Here is a 23,715-nt window from a genome sequence, read left to right as displayed (position 1 = left end):
TTCCAATTCCGGGAGTCCTGGTGTGGGTGAAGTTGAGTCACCTGGAGGGTGTGGCAAAGCCTAGTTGGTACTTCGGACTTTTACTTGCAGCAAGATCTCTCCTATTTCCTCTCAGAGCTGAATTGGGTGAGCTCTTGGCTTCCAACCCTGTCTCCATTTGGTCCCTTTGAGAAGAAAGAAATAAGATGCAGAAGACAATACTATCATGTATTGAGTATCTACACTATGTCAAGCACTGAGTTTTATATATTTTATATCATTTGTTCACCTCAATGATATTGAAAGGATGGTATTATTATCCCCATTTTACAGATAAGAACTCCAAGGTCCCGAAAGTTAGAGTGACAGCCCCAGGGTTCCCATATTGGTAAGTGATGGAGGTCAAATTGAGCCCAGCTCTATATGCTCTGTAGTCACTCACATGAGGAAAAGAGCATGGGAATCTTACAGCCCCATTCCTCCTTAGATTCTGAGATGGACATGATTTCTCCTGCACATCCCACTGGTCTCCACCTTCTCTAGTGTATGAGTTTTCACTTTTTGACAGTATGACCCTCCTCTTCCTACACATATGATCACGAATCAGGGATGGAGTGGTTCATCTCGCACGCTTATACGTATTGTAGACTCTTAAATCTTCACCTCCAGCTTTAACCCATAACATCAAGTAGGGCCTGCTCTGCACTCCTCCACCTGCCCTTTCTTCCATGGAATCAATACCTACTTTTGCAAGCCTGTGCAAAGCCAGGTTTCAGCGTGGCCTCTGCCAGACCATACTTTCCACGATGAAGGGAGGCACCTGAGAGGTGACCAGGCCCATCCCTTGACTTCTGTATAGGATAGCACTTGGACCTGCCACACCAAGTCGGGGTACAGAACTCCCAGGATAACACATGAGGGGTGATTTAGAGAAGCAACTGTCAACACACTTACGGGCACAGATCCCACCATGCCAGGCTGAGGAGAAGCCAGCTCCTCTGTTTGGCAGATAGTTTGTTCCCAGTAACAGCAAGACTGCAGCAGGCTAGAGCCGAGTTACAAGGCCAGGTGGAAGTAGAGTTGTCACACGGGTTTTTAAAATCAAGTGAATGGCCTTGACAACTTCCATCCAAAATCTTTCAAAAAGGGACAAACACAGCAGTGACCCCACTCTCGCCTCCACCCAATCAGTTTCACCTGAATGAAGAGCAATCCTATATGGCTAAAAGAGGATAGATAAAACCCCTTCTGTCGGTCTAGCCTCACCTTCAGGATGGCAGATGTCCCTAGGTGGGTTCCCTTGCCCCTCTTCAAAATGAGGACAGTGGGGTTTGGGTTTATTATCCTATTCTTGAATCCCGAAGACCATCCTAAGAGTAAGACATGCCCTCTGGAGGGCAAGGACCTGGGGAAGCAGGAAGGGAGTTGCTGGGGGAATGGGCATGTCACCAGCTGAGGATACAGAGTGAGAAGGCAAGCTGTATGTAGTATGTTTTGTTGGAGAAATAATTACCTTTACCTGGGAGTGAGGATTTAAGAGGAGGTACTCCTCACCCACCTGTGTTGATGCGAGAGCCCCGGTTTCCTCCCAAGTCTTACTTTATGGGTAGCACCAAGTTTCCCTATGAATCAGGGCAATTAAACAAAAATAAAGTGATCGTTCCTAGGTTCTCCTGACATACACACATGAAGCAGTTCAACCAAACACAGCATGTGTCAAACCAGTCCTCCAGGAGGGGGCCTACTCTCTCTGGGGGAGTCTGTAACAAGGAATGGCTTGGCTAGTTGTGCGAGTCCCTATCAGCTCTGACAGACCCGGTCCTGACCCAGGGCGAGGAAGGCCACGGGATTTTGGGTGTGTGTGTGAGGGTATATACAGAAACTGTCACACCCACACCCCACATACCATGACAGGGTGGAGCCATTTGTTGTCCGTACCTTAATCTTTTCATCATTTTCAGAAATACTATGCTTTGACAGTGCTGGGTCCCTAAGGATGCAGCCCAGAAATGCTCAGCCGACCTCACGGGCACCTTTCCAACTACAGTTCCCCTTATCTGCCCCTCACATCTGGGGATCCTGCGCTCCAACCGCAGCCATGAACGATATTTATTTCCTTAGGGGAAACAGGGGTCATGTCTAGCTGTGCCTGATTTCCAAAAGTGTATCCACAAGCCGATACCACACATTCCTATTACCCTCTCTTGGCATTTTGTCAAGTTGCACAACATGGTCAGGGAATTGGGGTTCATAATGAGTTATTATAGTGCTACTTTCCAAAGACATAGTAGAAAAAACAACACTCAGTATGGTCTTGAACAACGTTTAATCTCTGTTTCAGAAGACACCCTAGGATCTTGAAGGGCCTGAGGGTTGAGCCTTTGACTGTGACTGCTGATCCTGAGGGTGCCGCGTGAGGGAGGCGGCACGCAGCGTGGAATGAGAAGCCAGGGTCCCTGCTCTGTTACAGGACAGCAGAATGACCATGGATGAGTCGCTTCCTTTCCCCAACAGTGTGGGACACGAGAGTCTCCTTCCTCTCTAAGATTCTTCCCAGCTTGGATATTCTGTGAATAGCTAGCAGAGAATGTACTGGGTTGCCTTCCCATAGAAATGGACAAAACTACATGCAGTAGCCGAGACAAAGTCCTCAAATAGTTCTTCAGTGTTTCTGAAGCCTCAGGGCTTAGACTTCCATCTCAGGGCTGGCCCAGCCCTGGGGTCAGTCGTGTGCGGGCTGAGGTAGGCAGCAGGAGGTTAGGGACAGCAGCGACAGGGATCACTGCACGGTTTGTGATGATAAATTCACCAGGCCCACGGGCTGGGATCCTCCCCAGTGGAAGCGTGCTGGGTGGTCACTTATCCTGCCTCCTCAGGCCCCCCGGAGCCCTCCTGCTCCCAGTCAATGGAGAGTTTTAGTTACAGGGATGTGTCCTGTCCTCGGGACTGGGGACAGTGAGAAGGTAGAGTTGGGGAGGAGATGACAAAGCTACTCCTCCTGGGCCCCGTCCGGAAGTTCAGAACTGAGAGAGGGATCCTGCAAGGTAGGAGCCAGTCTCCTTCCATGTGGGGATTCTGGAAGGCCCACATTTCATATGACCCGGCATCTGCCTAATGCCCCGGCACATCCATTGTCTCATCTGACTTTTTTTCTCAGGCTTAGCCACCCCTGTCCCCTCAGTTCTGGCTGGGCTGAACTCTACCCACGGTAAGAAGATCTCCAACACAAGCAGAACTCTGAGCAATGACTCCTTGTGTCACATAAATAGCTTAAGTGATAATTACAGCCTATAGCACACACACGCACACACACACACGCACGCACACACACACACACACGCACACATATACACGCACATGCACACACACACGCACGCACACACATACACACACACGCGCGCACACACACACATACACGCACACACACACATACACGCACACACACTGTCTTGTGGAAATCACCTTCAGGATGATTTGGGCAGGCACTCATTGACACAACCACTGTGAATATAAACGTATGCGTATGCCTGGAGACCCACCTCTTCCTCCCCTTTGCCTCAGAGAGAGGAGCGCCCTCGAGAGAAGCCTGCTCGTGCCCAAGCTGTGAGCTGTTGGGTGGGAAAGGCCCCAAGCCTCCTCTTGTATGGCAGGGGCTGTGGGGCTATGCTGGGGGCCATGCTGGGGGCCAGTGACTACTCCTTCAACAGTCCCAGCTTCTTCAGAGCTTCCCTTCTGTGCTCATCAGGGACGCCTTTTGGGGAGATCTTGACACTGACGTAATGGGGTCGAGGCAGCTTGTCACGGCTCTGTCCTTGGTAGGACAGGCGCTTGGTGCTCTGCTCCCGCTCCAGGTCAGCCAACTTGCCCACCTGGATCCCTTCAAAGTCCTTCCCCGTGCCCAAGGAGGCAGGGCGGGGCCGCGAGTTACGCAAGACATTAGGAGACATCTTGTCCAAGAAGGAGTCTTTGCCCAGAGAGGTGCTGGTTTTGGGGCTGGGGTCTTTCTCAGCCGAGAGGTAGCTGCTCAGCCCCACGCCTGAGCGCTCCAGAGTGTTGGACTTGAAGTTCATCTGTCTCAGGCCAGGGATGTTGCTCTCCTGGAGAGTCAGCCCTGAGTCTGGCCTTGGCTGGGTCAGGGGCCTACTTACCCCGGGGGCCTTAGGGATAGGAACTGGCATGGATTTGGCAGCTGGCGCCTTCCCTGGAGTGGGTTCCTGGGCAGGAATCAAACCCTTGCTTGGAGGAGACCCCTGAGCTGGAGTGGGAGTCGGGGCCTTCCCCGGAGAAGTTCCCTGACTCGGAGCTGGGGCTGGAGCCTCTCCTCCAGCGGGCACGGTGGCTATGCCCTGAGCTGGAACTGTAGGCTGAACCGGAGCCCGAGCCTGGAGGGGGGCCTGGAGTCGGGTGGAGCTGGCACGTTTACTTAAGTGGGGGCTGGGCTCATCCTGGTCCTGGGGTAGCCCCAGCTTCTCTAGGGCTTCTCGGCGCGCCTTCTTCTGCTCCTGCAGCAAGGACGAGGCCAGGCCCGAGTCTCCGGGGCCGGCCTCCAAGTGGCGGGACAGCCAGTTCTGGGGCTCGCTGTGGAAACTGCTTCGACTGCTCTTCAGAACGATGTTGGGTGGCAGCTTCCGGGGCTTAGAGGCTGTGAGGGGGGCCAGCCGGGCACTGGGGTCCCCCCCTGGTGGGACGGGAGCATCTTCGGCTCTCACATTCTGAGATGACGTAGCGGGAGGAGGCCGAGGCTGCCCTAGTTCCCCTGATGAGCCTTTCTCACTGGCCTTTTGGGACATGGCCTCTGAGGAAGTCTCCTTGCTCTCCTGGGGGCGGAGTGACGCGTGGCTCTGCTGCCCGGGCCCTGGGGGCAGGCAGCCTCGCTCGCGTGGCTCGGGCTGGCCGTCCCGGAAGGCCTCTGGCGGAGGGATGGGCACCGTATCCAACTCCTGGGCAGGCAGCTGGGGGCCGGCTGGAGCCTGGCTGGGCTCACTGCTTTGGCTGACCTGCTCTTTCTTAGGCTCGGGGACGAGCCCCTCCGGTTCCCCCGGGCGGTGGCTATTAGTCTGGGTGGTGCTTTTCCTGAGGTTCTGGTTGCTGCCAATGTGGATATTTCTGGGGAGGCTATAGGAGCCAGACCTGAGGCCCAGGCCTTGGGGCTCAGGCAGATGGGTTGAGCTGGGCTGAGTCCCTCTCCTTGGCTCTGGTCCTTGCTGAACGATCTTCTCCCCTGGATATCCTGTGAGGGTCCCGGAGAACAGGCAAAGAAGAGTAGACAGAGGTGAGAACCCTGCTGCCCAGGGCAAAGCAAATACTTCCTGAACTCTGATCTCCACCTAGCAATGGGTTTTGTTTTTTGTTGATTCTTTGCTCTTAAAGGGACCACACTGTTGCCTGGATATCATTTAGACTGACAGATGGACACTAAGCAGATTCCTGACAACCGAGGATTAATTTTTCATGAGGGTTGGGGCAAGAGCAGCCTCATGTAACTCCATGTCCTTGCCTCGAGCTCTTCCTAACTGTCTACAGAAACACCAGCATTGGGGAGAGATTCAGGACAGCCCCTCCAGCTACCCTGGGGTGGGCGCCCAGGTAACAAAGTTCAGGGGAAGCACTGAACATGAATAGCATCAACAGCCGATGTGCTCTTGATTTGACCAGACTTCTGCCTTCCTCCACCTTCACTCTCTCTCTTTTTTTTTTAAGATTTTATTTATTTATTTGAGAGGAGGTGGAGAGCATGAGCCAGGGGGAGGGGCAGAAGGAGTGGGAGAAGCTCCCCACTGAGCAGGGCTTGATCCAGGACCCTGAGATCATGACCTGAGCCGAAGGCAGACGCTTAACTGTCTGAGCCACCCACGTGCCCCCACCTTCACTTTCTATAAGCACCTGAGTGATTCCTGATGCTACAGCTGTCCCCACACCAGAGAGTCACATGGGCTCCTTCCTTCCAGCAAGCTAGGCAGGTGCATCGGGCCCACTGGGCCAGGGGCTCAGTCTCAGGAAGCAGTGAAGTCCTTGCCCCCATTTAGTGCTCTATCTCCACAGAGGGTCTAACACATTGTCAGTTAAGATTCACTAAATGAATGAATACACGGTTGCAGTCCCGATACCAGTGGGGCTGTCGTCGGGAGTCACTCTGGGATATATGGCCCCACAGTCATGGCCACACTTGCGTGTCATCCTGGCCCCCTTCTACGGAGCCTCACTACTACTGGCTTCCACACTCTCTCCCAGGAGCCTCGAGTTGCCACCCACTGAAGTTAAGGGAGCCCTTCCCTCTTATCTCTTGCAACCTGATCCTCCTGGATCACCCAGATTAGCTCTCCAGACTCACTTAGTGTCCCCAGAGCAACCACCCACCGCTCCCCAAATCCCTCCCCCACCTCTGTGGTCATGTCCCTTCAGAATTTCTCTGTGAGAGAACGGGAGCTAGTCAAACGCTTTTCCCTCCAGGCCTTCTATGCTACTTCATAGAAAGACAGAGGAAGCTGGCTTGTCAGCAGTCCCTCCTCCTCTCCAGGACAAAACCTTAATTCTAGCCAGGAGTGTGGAGAGGAGTGCTGTTGTTCCTTCTGCCCGTGACCCTTAGAGCCCAGGGCAAGCGAGGTGCAAAGCAGCCATAAAGATGTACTGGTTGTCTGGGTTTGCCCGAGGTGCCACCCCAGACAGTCTCTCTTACCCTGGGGAGCAGGCTGGGTTATGGGCAGAGCTCGGGGGCCTTGAGGAGCTGTGTCTTGCTCAGACTCGTCAGTGGACAGTCCACTGTCAGCCTCAGTGTCCAGTGAGCCGATGGTCTCCTCCAGGAAGAGCAGACACTCTTTCTCTTCAGCGGACAGGAAGTCGTAGCTGCTATCACTCTGGAATGAGGCGTGGAGGACAGAGAGGGAGAGGGAGCTGTGAGAGGGAGCTCCACAGAAACTGGTGGGGCTGAGAACCACCCATGTCCGGAAGGAATGCTGAAGAGCTGGAAACCCTTCCGAGAGGCTTCTCCGCAAACGTGCGCTGCAGGGATTGCCTCCTGAAACTGCAGGCACGGACGGGGCAGACACTGCCGGGCTGCTGGCCCGCTAGCACCCAGCGCTGGGCAGCCGGATGGCAACCGACCTTTTTCACCCAGTCCTGGCTGCAAGACTTAGGGGAACAGATCAGAAGCAGTCCCAGGTTCTAATTCCAGGTCCTCTGTGTGACTTGTGTCAAGCGCTTCACTTTGTGTGTCTCTGATTTAGCCCTAAGTGACATGGACAACATAATGATTTGACCTTAAACTTGAATGGTATTGTTTTTAACTTTTCAAAGGACTTTTGCATCCACGATCTGGTATGTCAAGGGCAGTATGAGGACAAACAAGAAACTGCCGCCAAGCACTGGCTGTCAGGCCAATGGGAACAGTGGCATGACTAGCCACAGATACATTTACTGAATAATTTATACTTGACTTTGAAATGCATTCCATACAGGACTTTTTCCTTCATGTATTTACTTTCTTGGTGGCATTTGGCTCTGGCTAACATTCAAATAATTGTGCATTTCTTAAGCAAATATTAACTTGAAGGGGGGAGGGGAGAGAAACTGGGCGGGTATGGGAGGAGGAGAAAGCAACTTAGTGTGAAATATCAAGTAGATATTAGAGTAAATAATTGTCATGATGAAAAAGCACATAGGGATATTTGGAAAAAAGTGTTATGGCCATTTTAAATGGTTATTGCTTATGTTCTACAAGGCCAGCAAGATCCAGAGAATGGTCGCTCTCTAAAGTTGAAGGTTGAAGGGAAAACCAAAAGGGCAAATGGAAATGTAAGAAATTTGGCTTGAGTCCCTTCCTGGCGTGTATCTCAACCTTCTTCCTAACATTTGAGATACTTCAGAGTTATATATTCTCCAGACCCGCTCAGATGGCTGGGGAAGATTTTGAGACAGCCCTAAATATATCCTGGGAGATGGTTGTCAGAATAACCCTACCAGTTCCCCTGGCTCCTTAAAGAGCCATCTGTCAGTTGACAAAAGTGAGGCTTACATGTCAAAGGAAGCCCCACATGTAGCCCTTGGAAGCCCTGAAGTCGATTCCAGGGGTTCCCTGAACAAAATCTTCTTTACTGCCCTTTTCTTCCTAAGCTAGCCTTGCCAAAGATAAGCCAACTCTGAATTTCTCCTTTGTGGAGGATGCACTTTGAAAACCTTTAATCCCTGCCACATTCTGTGTCCAGTAGTATGTGACTGCTCAAATTGGCCTCAGCCTCACAGAAACAGAAAGATGTCTCTGGGGTCCCATCATCTCAGGTCAAAAAGAAGTGATGTACAGATTGTGGGCACTTTGGAGTGTGTGTGTGTGTGTGTGTGTGTGTGTGTGTGTGAGAGAGAGAGTGCACTGCTTTCTCTACTCGATTTTTACATATCAAAACTCACGGACTATATTAAACATCTTTGACATTTGGTAGAGATCCTTATAATCCTTAAATTTCCAAGTACCTCTATAGGATATAAAGCAATAAAGTATAAATTCTCAAGGGTTATTATGTACGTGATGAACAGCAAGAACAAAGGCATGCTTACATATGGACGTACGGCGGACTTCACTCTTTCACACCAGCCTTATGGCAACTGAGATTTACATTCATTCCCAGAAAAATTACAATTTACTACATGCCACACTCACTGTTAAACACAATGACTTTGGAAGATTCTGAATCGCTGCTCAAAGAGATAGGCTACTTCTTTTCTACATAGAGGCATGTGCTAAGTGCTTTATACGCATGTCTTGTACTCTCCCGGAGGACCCTATGATTTCGGTGTTTACATTATCCCCACCCAAAAATTGAGGAGACTGAAGCTTACAGAAATTAAGTAATTTGCCCAAGGCCATTCGGCTTATAGGTAGAGAATTCAGATCTGCTTGGCTCCAGAACCCAGGCTCCTAATCACTCTTTTCTCTTTGATCTTCCTAAAAGGAATGTAGCTTGCTGCAGGAGACTTCGGGAATACCTGTGCTCCAGGGATCTACCATCCATCCTTTCCACCAGGAGCTCAGATCACTGGCCCTCGCTCTCACCTCAATTTAGCCCCCAATGAATGAAAACCGGGAGCAAGTCTCATCTGTCCTCCCGCTCTTTGGGGCGGTCCCACCTTATTCTCTAGAAAACCAGGGTGAATCAGAGGCAGAAATACCAACTGGTGTGATTCACTTCCTGAGGAGGAAGATGAAAGCGGAGGAGCAGTGAGGCCGGTGGTGGGCAGGGCAGGCGCGGGGCGGGGCGGGCGTGCAGAGAGCCGGCCGGGCGGCAGGACCGAGAGTACGTACAGATCCAGAGCGGGTGGACGTGGTGCTCATGATGCTGTCACAGCTGCCGATGTGGGTCACGGGTTCCGAGCCAGGCCCCGCTGGCCACAGCTCGCTCTGGGGCATCGCCCGAAGCAAGGTGCGGGGGGGCGGTGAAAGGGGCTCCCAGAGGGGAAGCGGAGGGAAGTGGAGAGTGTCCCAAGCCGGCCTGAAAAGAGAAGAATCAAAGCCACGTGTGAGCCGTGCTGAGGCTCTCTGGCAAGGCTCTGCCCAGGCCCTGGAGCAGCGTGGCGGCAGGGACGCCCAGCAAGCAGAGAGCTGGAAGGGGCCGTGAACAGCCGTCACCCAAACCTCCCAGCCTGCGTGGAAGGACACAGAAGCAGGCTCGGGCACGTGCAGAAGGGCGGACTTAGTGCAGGTGGGGAGGGCCGGGCAGGGGGTGGGGGCGGGGAGCAGTCTAATCAGAAAGGAGATTCCATCACTCCTAGTGGCCTTCTTTCTCTGAATCAGGGGGCTTAACCTACATTTCCATCACTCCAAACAGTACATGGGTTCTGGAGGCAGTCAGATCTGGATTCAAATCCCACTTCCACCATTTCCAGTTATGTGACTTGAGGCAAATTACTCTTTGACTCCGTTTTTCTCATTAAATCGGGTGAATGTAGGGTTAAATGAGAACAGTTAGCACAGCTTAGTTGGTAGTAAATACTTAATGAGTAAGATAAGAACTGCTACTGTTCTTGTAATAAGAAAAAGGCAAGATCCATCTAGGATCAAAACAAACTGAAGTAAGGCAACAAGAGTTTAGAAAAGAAGGGTTTGGGTTAAATGGGAGAGAAGGAACAGGGTCCTCAATAGTACCAGCCACATAGGGTTGTCGCGAACAAATACTGATATACTGCACATAAAACACATTGTGCAGTAACTGTTAGCTGCCATCCGAGCCAACACCATCACCATCACCCCCCTCCACCCCCACGGCCACCATCAATCACCTCCCTAGTCTGGGAGGCACACACATGAGCCCGGAGGCTGACACAAACCCAGTTTCCCTCTTGGGCACCACCCCTCGATGTTGCACTTATTTCCAGTGAAGTTCCCTAAACTTTGTCAAATGAACAAGAGAAATGGCCTATTTGGCTTCCCCCTGACTCCAACTTGTAGGGAAAAAAAAGTTCCCCGTTCACTGTACCACCAGTAATAGCAAAGGAAGGCAGTACTATCTTCCTTCTGAAAATTTCAGTCAAGGTCTGAAAAGGCCAGAGGTGACTCTCTTATGTTAAAATGAAATCCTGGAAGAATTTAGTTTAAAAGACAGTTGCAAGGTCAAATTGAGAATTTGGGGAGAGCTAGAATCGGAATCCAGTTTGTCTGGTTCTGAATCCCTATTTTTCCTGTGACACCATGCTATATTTTTAACCCCCTTTCCTACCCTCCCAATACTAGATAAAATGTCCTAGGAAAACTGTGTTCTATAAACAGAAATAGATCTTGGGACCTGGGGTTTGGATCCCAGAGAGGTTGTCCCTTCGGCCTCTGCTAATAACTGCTTCCAGGGCCAAGTCAGTTTTGGGCTGTGCTGGGTGAGTCAGCCTGCCAACCCTGTAAAGCGGAGAAGCACGTGGCCTCATGGAGCTCCTCTCCTGCTTTGGGGGAGGCCTGCAAGTGGGGCAGGTAGGGAGGGGCAGGACAATGGGGAAAGAAGAGGAAAAAATCCCAGTGAGCCAGACACACGGGGTTCGTAAGGGTCCAGACCCTCTCAGGAGATAGAGACAGGACCAGAGGGGACAGAGACGCCAAAGAAGCCCAGCAATAAATCAACATCGGGTAAAGTAGTCCTTCAGGTTTCTTCATGAGGTTACTTTCCCAATCCCCAGAACTCCAAAGAAACAGAAACATGAGAAATCATGTCGATGGAATTCAGTCACCTCAGCCATCCACTCCATTCATGACTGTTTAGATCCAGAAGGTACTAACTCATTCTTAACATTCTGTAGGGCTGAGGCCATTACAGCCAAAGAGATGCATTGCTCAGAAGCCTAGGCGCACAGAAGGCGCTCAGAAAATGCTGGACAAATAAACTTGTCATCTGTTCTAGTAACTGTTGAGTTAAGCTGTTGGAAGACCTCTTTTTTGTTGGCTCTTACCCTATTACTATAAACTCTTTCCTATGTATTTCATTTCCCTGAGGATAGATGGCTCAATGGAATTGGGGCAATGCTTCAGTTAAACTAACATTTATGAGCACCTAAGAGACGTGGGGCAAGCAAAACTTATAAGGCAAAGGCATGGTTTCCAAGTAGTCATTGTAAATCCAAGGGTCTAGTTTTTGGCTCTAGTTTTCTTAAAATATTTCTGTAAAATCATAATTATTAATTATTAATACTGTAATTAATACAGTAATTATTAATACTGTATTAATCACTGTAGTTAATATAATATTCTCTGTGAATGGTTGACCAGATGTTGCCTCTTCTTTTCAAAAACAATTACTACCTTTGTTCTTCTAAGTACTCTTCAGACTGTATGGTGGCTCGCTAGCCTCTCCTTCCTCCCGGGGCGACCTATCACACTCCCATTTTGGAACTAAGTAGCTGGAAGTAACTAAAGTAGCTGGAAGTGAGCGAAACAATATGAACTGCACTGCTTCAAAAACACATAGCACCGTATAGCTTACAAAGTGCTTTCGATATGCTAATGAGATCTTTAAAATAGCCTGATAATTAAGGCAAGATGTGATATTTTCTCCTTTGACAGATGAGAAATCTGGGGCTCTTTCCACTTCCCCTTCCAAAGGGAAGCAGGGGATGACCTATAACAGCACGTGGATTGCAGCCCCTCCAGGGATGCAAGAGGGCCATGGACCTAAAGAAGGGTCATCAGCCACCCCTGGCTAAACACGAAAAGCCCTAAGATCACCCTTCTCCTTCTACTTCACACCTTAAACCCTCGAAATCATCTGATTCCGCTTTATGATTCCAGGCCAGCTTTTTGCCCCCACGATAGATATTTCCAGAGTAAACAAATGACACCAAATGTCACTGAAGATCATGTCATCAGGCACTAGGGAATCCCTGCAGAGCTGAATCTGAACCCAAAACCAAGGCCAAATGAGCTCTAAGGCGCTTGCATCTTGTCTCCAGGCCTCATTTTCTGATCCAAAGAGCCAGAACCATTAAGAGTCTCCTCTCTTGGGGCACCTGGGTGGCTCAGTCGGTTAAGCGTCTGCCTTCAGCTCAGGTCATGATCCAGGAGTCCTGGGATCGAGCCCCACATCGGGCTCCCTGCTCAGCAGAGAGCCTGCTTCTCCCTCTCCCTCTACCGCTCCCCCTGCTTGTACTCCCTCTCTCTTTCTCAAATAAATAAAATCTTTAAAAAAAAAAAAAAGAGTCTCCTCTCTTTGTCCCACCCTTCCACTCTCCTTCGCCACTTTGGCCTACCTGGATGATGCATTTCCTTCCACCAACTTTACAACCTTGAAACTTGGGGACTATTTCAGGGCAGCCATCAAAACCTGAGGTATTCCTACCTGATAAGAAGCCTGAGAAACAAGCAAAACTCTCAAGGTGAGAGTTTGGTATCTTTTAACCCTTGACCTCTTTGGAGGATTTGAGGGGAGGAGGAAATGGGTTATGAAATACGCACAGCCTATAGTCAGGGCGACCCGTGCAAAAGACATTAAACATTAACTACTCCACTGAAACCAGCCAAGTCTTGGAGGAAAGTAAATAAAGAGCATGAGGAGTTCTGGCATGGGTGGGGGAGTGGGGGTGCGCAGGGCTCCAGCCCCATTCCTCTTTGTACCTTCTAAACAGGCCAAATCCCCCTTGTCACCCTCCTCCCGTGAGCCCACCCCCATATCTTTCAAGAGCTCAACTTCTCTCCCCACTAGTCAAAGAGATTTCCTATTTCTCTCAGACCACGTGTCTCTCCTTCTTGCTGACTATCCAGAAATATGCCTCAGGCTGGGGAACATCCTAAGAAAAATGCCAGGTGGACTAAAAGTTGCACCATTTGTATATGCTTCTCCATGAGCACATGGCCAAGTTTCTGAGTGTGTTTAGTCAACATTATAATCTCCTATTTCACAGGTGGGTTTGAGGCAAAGGATGGGTCGACCTATCTTCTGCACAGAAGAGCTTTGTTCGACACTGCAGGTTATCTTACCACTGACAAGTTCACCACGGACAGCAGCCCTCAGTCAGTGAGTTTGGTGGGCTGGTTCTGCGGTGTGGGCTCAGCTAAAACCAAAAGCTCCGGTCGCCAGGACTGGAAACCCACATTTGCTCAGGGCTTGCAGGTGCCAGGCCCTGGGAGCCTGGCACGGGGGTCTTCCCACTTCGCTCTTTCCTGCAGCAGGAGGAAAAGAGGCGAAGTTAGGGGCCAGAATGTTAACACCTCCCTGCGCAAGGTGGATAATGGAGAGCTGACTTGCTACTCTGAATTGACTTTGACATCCAGCTTCTTTGTGCAGGTAAACCTGCCACACATTCTGTCAGCTGGGACACCTGGAGGAAGACAAAGCCAAGCCACCACAGTGGTCTGGTTCTTCTGTCTGTGGACTCCGCCACCCTACTTTGGCCCGAGCCCCACTGAGAACTCCTACCAGTTTCGAGGTACTACCGTGTAATGTTAATGTGGGTGGGGTCCTGGCACAGCCCAGAGAGCGGCTTTCTATTTGCCAGTCTCTGTGTCTAATAGCAGGCAAAGTAGGAACATTAACTGAGTTGAACCTTTTAACTAGATTATCCGTGGGTTTTCCAAAGACGAACTGGTAGTCTGAGTTGGAGTTTTCTGAGCCTCACATCCCCTTACAAACAACCTAGCACACCTCATACCTTACACGCTTGTCCACAGAGAGCTCCATTATCACGGTACCATTATTGAACACACACACACACACACACACACACACTGCACCCTTTATTTAAATAAAGATAGACATTGAGTTGATAAAGCCAGGGGAAAATTTCCTTTTGGAAATGCAATGGAGAAACTAAGGCACTTTTCTCCCCTGGGTGATCCCCCATTTTAACTCCCTGTACTCTAACTCTTCCTTTCCAAAATCACAACTCAGTTTCAATTGCTCAGAGATGGAAATTTCCAAAACAAACCTATTTTATTTTTCTTGTTGTCTGCAAAATATGCTTATCCAACGAAATAGGCAGATGAAAAAAAATATGCATCTCAGCCCTGGTCTCCACAAAAACATTCCAACCTTAAGAAGCTATCAGTCTACTCTGCTCCCAGACTGGCCTTACAGAGTTGAGGAACAGAGAGGAAAGCCCCCTGGCTGGGGTGCACAGGGCTCCCCACAACCCTGTGGCTCTGACTTCCCACAAAGCACCCCTTCTTGTTGCAGAATAAGCAATAGTTGGTTAGTGATTAACTCACCTTCACTGGATGAGGGGCTGAAGAGAGGAGAGAAATACCCTTTTATTGCCAAGGGCAGAGACGGAGACAGAGACTGCTTCCCCTGCCTTCCACTGTTTTCTTCTTTTGACCTCCTCCAGACTTACCTGGACAGGTAAATGTTTCATCCGTGCTGCCCCACCCCACCCTGCCACTGACTCACAGCCAATCCCAGCCTTCCCTCCCTACTTCTCATTCCAGCTGTTTCCATTGGGAGGGCGTGGGAGGGGGATGGGCAGGGCCAGGCTGCTCTCATGGAGCCAATCATCTCTTGCCCTCCCCTTCCCTGGGTAAAGCCAATAAAGAAAAAAAAAAGAAAAGAAATAGGAAGGCTGGAAGGAGAAGAGACACGTTTGGGCTCAGACTGGAAGAGGAGAGTTGGCAGGGAGGGAGCAGGCAAAAGACATTATTTTAAATTTTCAATACGAAGAAACACAGACAGGCAGTATGCTTTTCTTTGTGTCTGTTGGAAACGTGATTTTCTATCTAGAACTGCTTTCCTTTTCTTGGAGGTAGGTATTCCCTGGAATTCTCCAAGTTAAAATCCACTGGGGCCAGTTTTGTCAGTAGCTTTTCTAGCTGTGCAGAAGCACTTTCACCGTCAAGCCTCTTCCTAGCGGCTCTTATTACTAGCACCTCCACTCAGGACTGCTGGAAAAGGGGTGTAAGCCTGCTGGAGCTGAGACACCCTTGCCCCCACTGCTTGGCAATGACCTTCTTAACCTCATTTAGTTCTGGGGGGCATGAAACTGTTTTCTCTCCCAAGAGGCCCCTGTACTGATGAAAAAGTGGCTGGACAGCCTCGAAGGAGGGAACGTGCATGCTGTCATTTGGGTTTCTGGTCTTTTTTAGCTGTTCCTGGAAGGTAGCAATGAATCTGAAGACCTAAAAACAAAATAAGCTTCCAACCAGTGTAGTGACCTGTCTCCTTCCATAGGCAGACTCTTTGCATCTGTTGTTAAAACAACCTGATGAGAGTAGGGAGAAGGAAGTAGGTGGAAGAAATCACTGCTTTCAGGAAAACACCTCCCTCCAGGTATGGAGGCCACTTTTACCAGGTAGGACTTTTGCCGGGAAGCTCGATTTTCCTACATAGAGGTTATCCTTGATACCAAAAGGGCAGGAAGAAAAATTAAAATCAAAGCATATAATAATCGCCAACATTTATTGAGCTCTTGCTAAGTACCAGGTATTATGTTGTGCTAAGCATTTTCATGCATCATTTCATTTAATCTTTATTTCAACTTCAAAAGGTAGGCACTATTAATATACAAATTTCACAGGGTGGTGAAATAACTTGGATAAGATCACTAGCTAGGAGGTAGCAGAGCAGGGATTTCAATTCAGGCAGTACGATGTCCAGCTTGCCATGCATCAGTATGATGCCCGTCTGCCTCTGTTTTGGAGAAATTCCCAAGTAGGAAATGTAATTTGCAGGCCTAATTCTAACAATTAGATTAATCCTTTCCCATCTCATTGCTGTCTTGTAGCCATTCATATCTCTATTAACAAGATGACACATGCCTTTCAATCTTTTCTCTTCCTGTGATCACGGTTGGGTAGGAAATAAGAAGTGCAATGATGCTGGGGCCAAGACAGAGAAGAAATGGGGAAGGACTAGTGAGGAGGAAGGAGGAAGCCTGAGATAACCAAGTACCCTATCAGCAGCATATGGGTAACGAGCTGACTGAGCATTGAAGGGTGGCGACCTCTCTTCATGGTGTGTCACTCAAACATGCATGATGTCATAGTAGTAACAAAACAGGAAAGGCGCCTCCATCCACATCAGCAGGAGTTCAGTGCAACTAGAGTTACACCCATGGATGGAATCACTGAAGTTGATCCAGCTTCATAGGTGTGCGATTCGAACATTTGCTAGAAAAATGAATTTGACTCATGAGCATTAACTTCAAAGATGATAGCACAGTCTTGTTTGCGAACACAGTTTTTCAGTTTATAATAAAATTAGTATAATCAGGAAGGGCTCCTTTCTTTTCACAGGTAGAACTAGGGACATAGACAAAATGATTGTTCTGTTCCTCTCTTTCCTTTTAGACATACATCTCTTATTGAAAATTATGAAATATTTCAGATGCCCTGGCATAACAAACACCACTGTACCAACACCCAGTTCAAGAAATAGAACCTTACAGCTGAAGTTACTTCCAAGATTTGCCCTCCCTTCCCTCCTACCTCCTCAAAACACACATATGCCCCCACTGAATTGAACCGCTATCCTGAATTTGAATGTTCTTCCTTCCCCATATCTTTAGATGTTTTACCCTGGAATCTTTTTTGCTTTGCTTTTTTTGTTTTTGCTTGGAAAAATACCAAGTCTCTAAAGGTTCCAAGAGAACTAGAAAGGACACCTGGACCAGGGGAAAGACAGGCCTTCCAAAATCAGAAACACTTGAGGGACTAAGGCTCCACAGTTGATGTAGGTCATCGTTTGAGGAGGAAAGTGTCATTGCTTTTTGTATATGAATTCCTGTTTGATGACCTGACTCTGTGAAAACTAATTATGGTCCAGTTCACCTGACTCACCTATGTCCTCCCTCCTTCTCCAGCCTGTATGTTGTTGTGGTATGGTCATCTCCTTGACAGACAGAGGCTAGTGTATGGTTTCCTTCCTCATTACAATCTCCTACTGAGGTATCTCATTTCCCCTACCCACGTGCATTTCTTACACACACACACACACACACACACACACACACTACTTCAAAACCAAAATGTACCATAATCATTGGTTAATCTTTCCTCTTTGGGTCCCTTATAAAGTTGAGCTCTCTGCAAAATAGCTGTAGACCTCCAATCTAAACATTCATGATACTTATTCATTCACATTATAGTCACATCCTATCAGTGCCTTTCTTCTCCCTTTCCTCTCCAAATGAAAAATGAAGGGACTTTGAACATGTTTTATCACCATCCTTAAGAAACAAAGGGTGCCCACCAAGTTCACGGTATTGAGCATGATACTGTATGCTGGGTCTGAGTGTTTTTCCAACATATCAGGGGAAGGGGAGGTTTTATTCCTCAAGTAATACCAAGAGCTGTCTTTAAAGAGAAGACAACTAGAGAAGGGTTCAGATGAGGGTGATTATAATTTGGCTATAAGCCATGGAATTGATTGGCCATATTAAGACATCAAATAGATCACCAAGTTTTCTTACCAAAGTGGTATTAGTGTTAAACTTAAAATAATTAGAGGAAAACTAAAGGGTGTAATTAAGTGGGTTTGGATGAAGAAATTCTGAAATTAATCATTAAGTAGTACTTGGGAGTAGCTTTTTTTTTTCTTTCTTTTTTGAGATCAGTATCTCTTTGGCCCACCTACCATGGAAATTTGGAGGATTCAGTAGTCCTTTACCTTCTAGTGCTAATGAAAGTTTGAGATCTGAGATCATCTATTAGGATCAGAGTTTTGTAAGTAATGCCAAATCTTAACATGTTCAAAATTGAAATCATCTTGTCCCCCTGCCCCCGACCCCAAACATGTCCCCTTTCCCCATGCCAGCTAATTGCATCGCCATATTCTCACCCAGACTCCATGCTTCATAGAGTCCTCCCCTATCTCCTGTGAGATCATTCCAGCTCTTCGTGCTCTCTAGTTTGCTTCAGGATTGCACTAGTTATCTGGCCGTGGACCACTGAAGATGTGAAGAGACCACAGGAAGGTCTTGTTTCACATCTTCCATTTTATAGATGGATTTATAGATTATCTGAGTTGTTGATCCTCTCAATACATGGATGCATTTTCATAGCATTCAGGACTAAATTCCAAGTCCCCATGTGACACAGAAAGACCTTCATGAGCAGGCCTTACATGCTTCTCCTCTCACATATTCATCCATATTGTTTATTACAGTCACATCTAATATTTCTGAAACTGCCATGCTTTCATGTTTCTGGGCCTTTGCACATGCCGTACCCTCTGCTTGCACCCATTCCTATGATGCCCTCCTGGCTTAGTCTTATCCTTCTTTCAAGTTTCAACTCAAGTTCCACCCTCTTTTGGAAAGGAATGTTAGGTGCTGCTTCACTGTAATCTCCTAACACAGCATATACATCTCTGAATTTAACCCACTAGGATGTAACTGTCCTCTTTTTCTCCCTGTAAAATTTGAATTCATGAAGAACATCAGATATTTCTGAGTATGACTCCTCTATTGTATTATAGTAGTTATATATTAATGCCAAAACTGATGATGAACTTTTCAGCAACTGAAGTCCTTTACTTAAGAAAATTGCCCTAAAAACTTCATTTTTGGAGATCGTGTTGGTAGACAAGTCATCTACTGCCACAGATTTGCTTATTATTTTTTCTAAATCTTGTCTTTTGACATACTATTACCCTGTGCCTTCCCATTCCCATCACAGTTACAAACCTGCTTTCCTTTGCACCCATTTTCTTCTTCTCTTTTGGTACAACAAAGAAAATGTTTTTCCGATAAAACCCCATCATCCATGTGTGCTCTGGATCTCATCTCACAAACTCTATCCTTGCATTCCTCTCTTTTACATCATCTTTTTGACCTTTCTACTAAAGTAATGCCCATCAGGGGGTGCCCAGGTCGCTCAGTCGGTTAAGTGTCTGCCTTCAGCTCAGGTCATGATCTCAGGGTCCTGAGATCATCGAGCCCTGTGTTGGGCTCCCTGCTCAGCAGGGAGCCTGCCTCTCCGTCTCCCTCTGCCCCTCTCCCTTGCTTGTGCTCTTTCTCTCTCTCTCTAATAAAATCTTTTAAAAAAGAGTTAAAAAAATAATAATGCCCATCAGCATTCGAATATACAACATTTATGTGTAGTGTTTCTGGAGCCACTTGCTGGTTTGATTCTTTGCTTCTTCATGTAAATAAATGCTATGACAGGTGGGCTCTGAGATACTACGTGTACTTTTCCTTTTCTATTTATCTTTTTTGTCCTTCCATTCTTGCCCACTGTGTAGGTCTTCTCTCAATACTTTCAAATATAGTAGCATACCATTAGTTTCATCGTGAAGAAACATTTTCCAGAGCATTCTGATTTACTTCCATCTGGATAGGTTTTTCTGTAGCCTGTTGCATGGCTATCATTTTCATATCTGTCTTCATCATCCTACTGGAAAAAATCCTTTCACTTCTTTCTTTTGTTGGAGTAACTGTATCTCATATCTCCCTCTTTCCTGAGTTAGCTCTCTCAGTTTGGTAAAACACATTTTCCAGTAGTTTCCCGAGAAAGTGTGTAAGATCATACATGTCTGAAGTATTGATATTCTAGCCACACATTTGATTGATAGCTTGTCAGGGTACAGAATTTTAGATTAGTATCTGCTAGCTTTCAGTGCTGTTATTGCAAAGCCCAAAGCATCTATGATTCTAAGTTTAAGGCTTTCTCTTTGTTTTCAGTATTCTGAGTTTTCATAATGATGTGTTTTGGAGTGAGTCTATATTCTGGATACTCAGTAAATCCAGTCTGGAAATTCATGACATTCCGTATTTTCCTGAATTATTTCTTCGATGAATTCCTACTATCCATTTCCTCTCTCTCTCTCTCTTTTTGTTGTTGTTTCTTTTGGGAACTTCTATTATTTGGATGTTATTGGACAACCTCCTGGACCTCAACCTTTTTGTTTTGCTACTGAGCAATTTCTTAAAATTTATCTACAACTTTCTATTGCATTTTCAATTTCCAAGAATTATTGTTTGTTCTCTGAATTTTTATTACATTTTCTCCAGTTTCATTGATGCAAAATCTTCTCTTATTACTTTAAGAACATATATGTAAATATGTTAGTGTTTTTCTGCCTCTATATAGTCTCTATTTTCTCCAAGTTACTTTTTTTTTCCTGTTTGTTTTGGCTTCTGTGTTTCTTATTAAAGAATATATTCAGATGTCTGATGATTCTTGTCTATCCACTCAAATTTAAGAATTTGCCAACAAAAAGCTAATTAAATTTTGAGGCATAGCTGGGGCTGGTTGACTGTAGACGTTGCTAGAGAGTGATCTCATAGGACCATTTGGTTGGAAAATCTTTGATGCCAATATCTTTAGTATCAAAATGGCCTGTTTGGAATCCTCAGAGTTTTCCAATATCCTTCCTGAAGTGCATAATTCTGGCAGCTCGCATTCTTGGAGCCTAGTGGCAGAGGAAGTTTATTGCTCTCAGCATCTAGCGTATAAAAACATCACTTCATCCCCTTAGTTTTAGTACAGAGACCCTACTTATCCTGAGAGGGGATGTAGCAAGCAAGCTCTTAGTTGCTCCGAGTGGGAGAGAAGATGGGAGAGGTCTTACTGTTCCTTAACCAGACTCTTCACCCATCTTCCTGATTTTTCCCCCACCTGTTTTCAGGGGTACTAATGTCACCAATTCTTGAATTTTTGAGGGGATCTCCATGGAAAAAGTAGGGTCGCTGGCTTAGGATCAGCTTTTTCAAATCTGCTAGGTCAGTTAATACTCATCCAACTGCTGTCTAGCTTCCAAAATTTTGTTGCTGTTTTTTAATCCCACCATCCCTTTGTCCTTCAGAGTTTATGCCTTTCAATAAATCTCATAGAGTTACTGTGAAGATTACATGAGATAATACATGAACAATGCTCACAACATTGTAAGCATTCAACAAGTGCTATTATAATTATTGCCATCATCACTTAAAAAGGTTAGTACAGCAGCCTCCTCCTAACTGGTCCTCCACTTCCATTCTTGCCCCCTTCAATCCATTCTCTACAGAGCAGTTGAAAGAACTTGGGAGAAACATAAATCTGATGTTTTCCTTAATATGCTATAATGTCCTCCCAGTTATCTTAGGATAACTTTATTTTTTTATTTTTATTTAATTTTTTATTTTTTAGAGAGAGAGAGAAAGCGTGAGCTGGGGGGTGGGGAGGGACAGAGGGAGAGAATCTTAAGCTGACTCCATGTCCAGCACGGAGCCCCACACAGGACTCAATCTCACAATCCAGAGATCATGACCTGAGCCGAAATCAAGAGTTGGATACTTAAACAACTGAGCCACCCAGGCACCCTAGGATAACTTTATTCTTAAGTTATACATTGATTCCATTCATTCACATGTTCATTCATCCAAATATGTAATGAATATCCACTATGTGCCAGTACATTGTTAGGTGCTGAGAATACAATCGTAGTAAGGGAGAACTGGTCCCTGCCCTTGTGGACAAACTATTTGGGGACACACATATAAAATGAACAAACAAGTAAAATGTGGCAAGTATGCATTCAGGTAAGTGCTTAATATAGCTTATTGATGATGCAAATCTGGATCCTTGCTTGCTTCTAAAAACTTCATCTAATGTCCCTCTTTTCCTGTGTATCACACTATGGCCAGACTGGCCTGGAAAATGTTTCATTTCCTCCTGTAATATAGGGTTTGCAAATGCTATACCCCTTACTTGGAATGCTCTTCTTACTCTTCAAATGACTAACTCCTATTCATGCTTCAGGTTTCAACTTAAGTCACTTTCTCAAAAAGACTTTCCCAGATTCACCACTTTTAATTAGAATCTCGCCCCCCCATTATTCTCCTCATAACACCTGTATTTCTAATTTTTTATAGCATTGTTTGTGTCCCCCAACCCATGTATACCCAGCACCTAGGGCAGTTCCTGAAACTTAGCGTTCAAAAATGCTTATTGAATGAATTGACTATCCTTCTCAAATTCTAAGGTATTTGACAACATACAAGAAATAGCTCAATAAGGGCTTGTTAAATTAAACTGCTTAACAATTTATCATGGATAAATTATGACTTTAGTTGCTTATAGCCAAATCCAAGATCATTTTCTCAGTTTTCATTGTTATAGATTAAGAGTAAGAAAAATAAGGCTGGATCATAAAGGATGGATCTAATGGGAAGGGTCACTTTGGCAGAAGTCAACATAATTCAGAGTCTGTTCTGTAGTTTCATTGGTTTAAAACCTTGGTTTGATGAGTTTACTCCATAATATTCAAGCTCCAAGAGAAGTAATTCAAGCCAATAAAATTCCTAAGAAAAAGACTTATCAATTCCAATGCAAAAGAGTTAAGTCATAGTAGAAGAAAGTTTGGAATTCTAACAGGTGTAATGTCCCATGCACAATTAGGGTGAGTAATTTTGTGAAATATCCTATATAATAGACTCTAAAAAACTATTCTTATCCCAGATGAGATCGGGCACATTCAGGGTGGTATGGCTATAGACAATTATTCTTATTCCATAAGGGACATATTTTCTACCTAATTCAATATAAATATCCAACAGAATTGAAATGAATTGTGCTAGAAATATTCATGGTTACTTGAAAAAAGTCTGGACAAATTCTTACTATATCCCTCCACCACTGATGACAGAAAAATCATATTACATCATTTGCTTCATACCTGATATTTCCAAGATTATTTCTCCTCCTCCTTCTCCTTTTTTTTAAAATACAGATTTTATGGCAGCTGTTTCTTGTTTATCATGTGAAAGGTGCTGCTGAGGCCTTCCATATCCTGTAACATTGTACTATGTAATTCAAACAAACTTCCCTTGCTGAAGCAGTGGGGATCTAAAAATATAGTGCAGAATTTGAAGAATTTCCGGGCTTGGAACAGGGTGAGGATAGAGGTCAGGTGTGGGGCACCCAACATTTGGGACTTTTCCCCTGGAGATATTTCTCTATTCCAGAATGGGTGGCTGAGATCCTGAGGGGTGCTTCTGACAGCTTCATGTACGCAGGGGATCGGGGATTGGAGTCCAGGATCCACCAATGGATGGGATCTAGTGAACCGCCCCTTGCTATAGGTTGGGAACTCAAAGAGCTGCGCTGGAGGAGTGAGCATGAACTCTTTCAACACCAGCTGTGTCGGACTTACTGCTGTGCTGATATCTACATGCTCTACTTTATGAGCCAATTTAGGGATTATCAGGAATAATTTTGTCCATACTTTGTATTTAACTTCAGCATTGACTGAAGTAAGCTTCAGTAAGCTTCAAACTTCAAATTCATAGCTTTCAAGACCACGGCAATTATTCAATTGCAGGGCTTTAGAACATGGCTGAGTCACTGTGACACCTGCTCTAATGTCT

At 46.4% G+C, this 23,715-nt stretch overlaps 1 protein-coding gene and 1 long non-coding RNA gene across 3 annotated transcripts; both read right to left on the bottom strand.

Moving 5' to 3' along the window:
* Positions 1–2,288: 2,288 nt before the first annotated feature.
* C7H1orf116 (chromosome 7 C1orf116 homolog) lies at positions 2,289–14,752 on the bottom strand. 2 transcript variants are annotated; one of them, XM_036118196.2, is made up of 5 exons: positions 14,645–14,752; positions 13,418–13,600; positions 9,272–9,458; positions 6,656–6,833; positions 2,289–5,209 (listed from the first exon to the last, which is right to left on the bottom strand). In XM_036118196.2, the coding sequence occupies exons 3-5, from the start codon at positions 9,374–9,376 to the stop codon at positions 3,672–3,674; spliced, it is 1,821 nt and encodes a 606-aa protein (XP_035974089.2). In that variant the 5' UTR covers positions 9,377–9,458; positions 13,418–13,600; positions 14,645–14,752; the 3' UTR covers positions 2,289–3,671. The 2 variants fall into 2 exon arrangements, with proteins under 2 accessions (XP_035974089.2, XP_035974088.2); XM_036118195.2 differs by lacking the exon at positions 13,418–13,600 and having other exon boundaries at positions 14,645–14,747.
* A 1,056-nt stretch (positions 14,753–15,808) lies between these two features.
* Positions 15,809–23,579, bottom strand: LOC144382607 (uncharacterized). Its single transcript, XR_013449906.1, has 2 exons — positions 23,025–23,579; positions 15,809–16,537 (listed from the first exon to the last, which is right to left on the bottom strand). It is a non-coding gene; the product is annotated as an uncharacterized LOC144382607 (long non-coding RNA).
* Positions 23,580–23,715: the final 136 nt, after the last annotated feature.

This window comes from Halichoerus grypus, chromosome 7 (assembly GCF_964656455.1).
Source record: "Halichoerus grypus chromosome 7, mHalGry1.hap1.1, whole genome shotgun sequence".
Lineage (NCBI taxonomy): Eukaryota > Metazoa > Chordata > Mammalia > Carnivora > Phocidae > Halichoerus > Halichoerus grypus.
This window is presented reverse-complemented; position numbering and strand designations above follow the sequence as displayed.

Coding starts and splice junctions, on each gene's coding strand:
- C7H1orf116 (XM_036118196.2), bottom strand. CDS start 9,376: ATGCCCCAGAGCGAGCTGTGGCCAGCGGGGCCTGGCTCGGAACCCGTG. Junction 6,834..9,271: donor CGTCCACCCGCTCTGGATCT/GTACGTACTCTC, acceptor GCCTCATTCCAG/AGTGATAGCAGCTACGACTT. Junction 5,210..6,655: donor AACCCAGCCTGCTCCCCAGG/GTAAGAGAGACT, acceptor GGACCCTCACAG/GATATCCAGGGGAGAAGATC.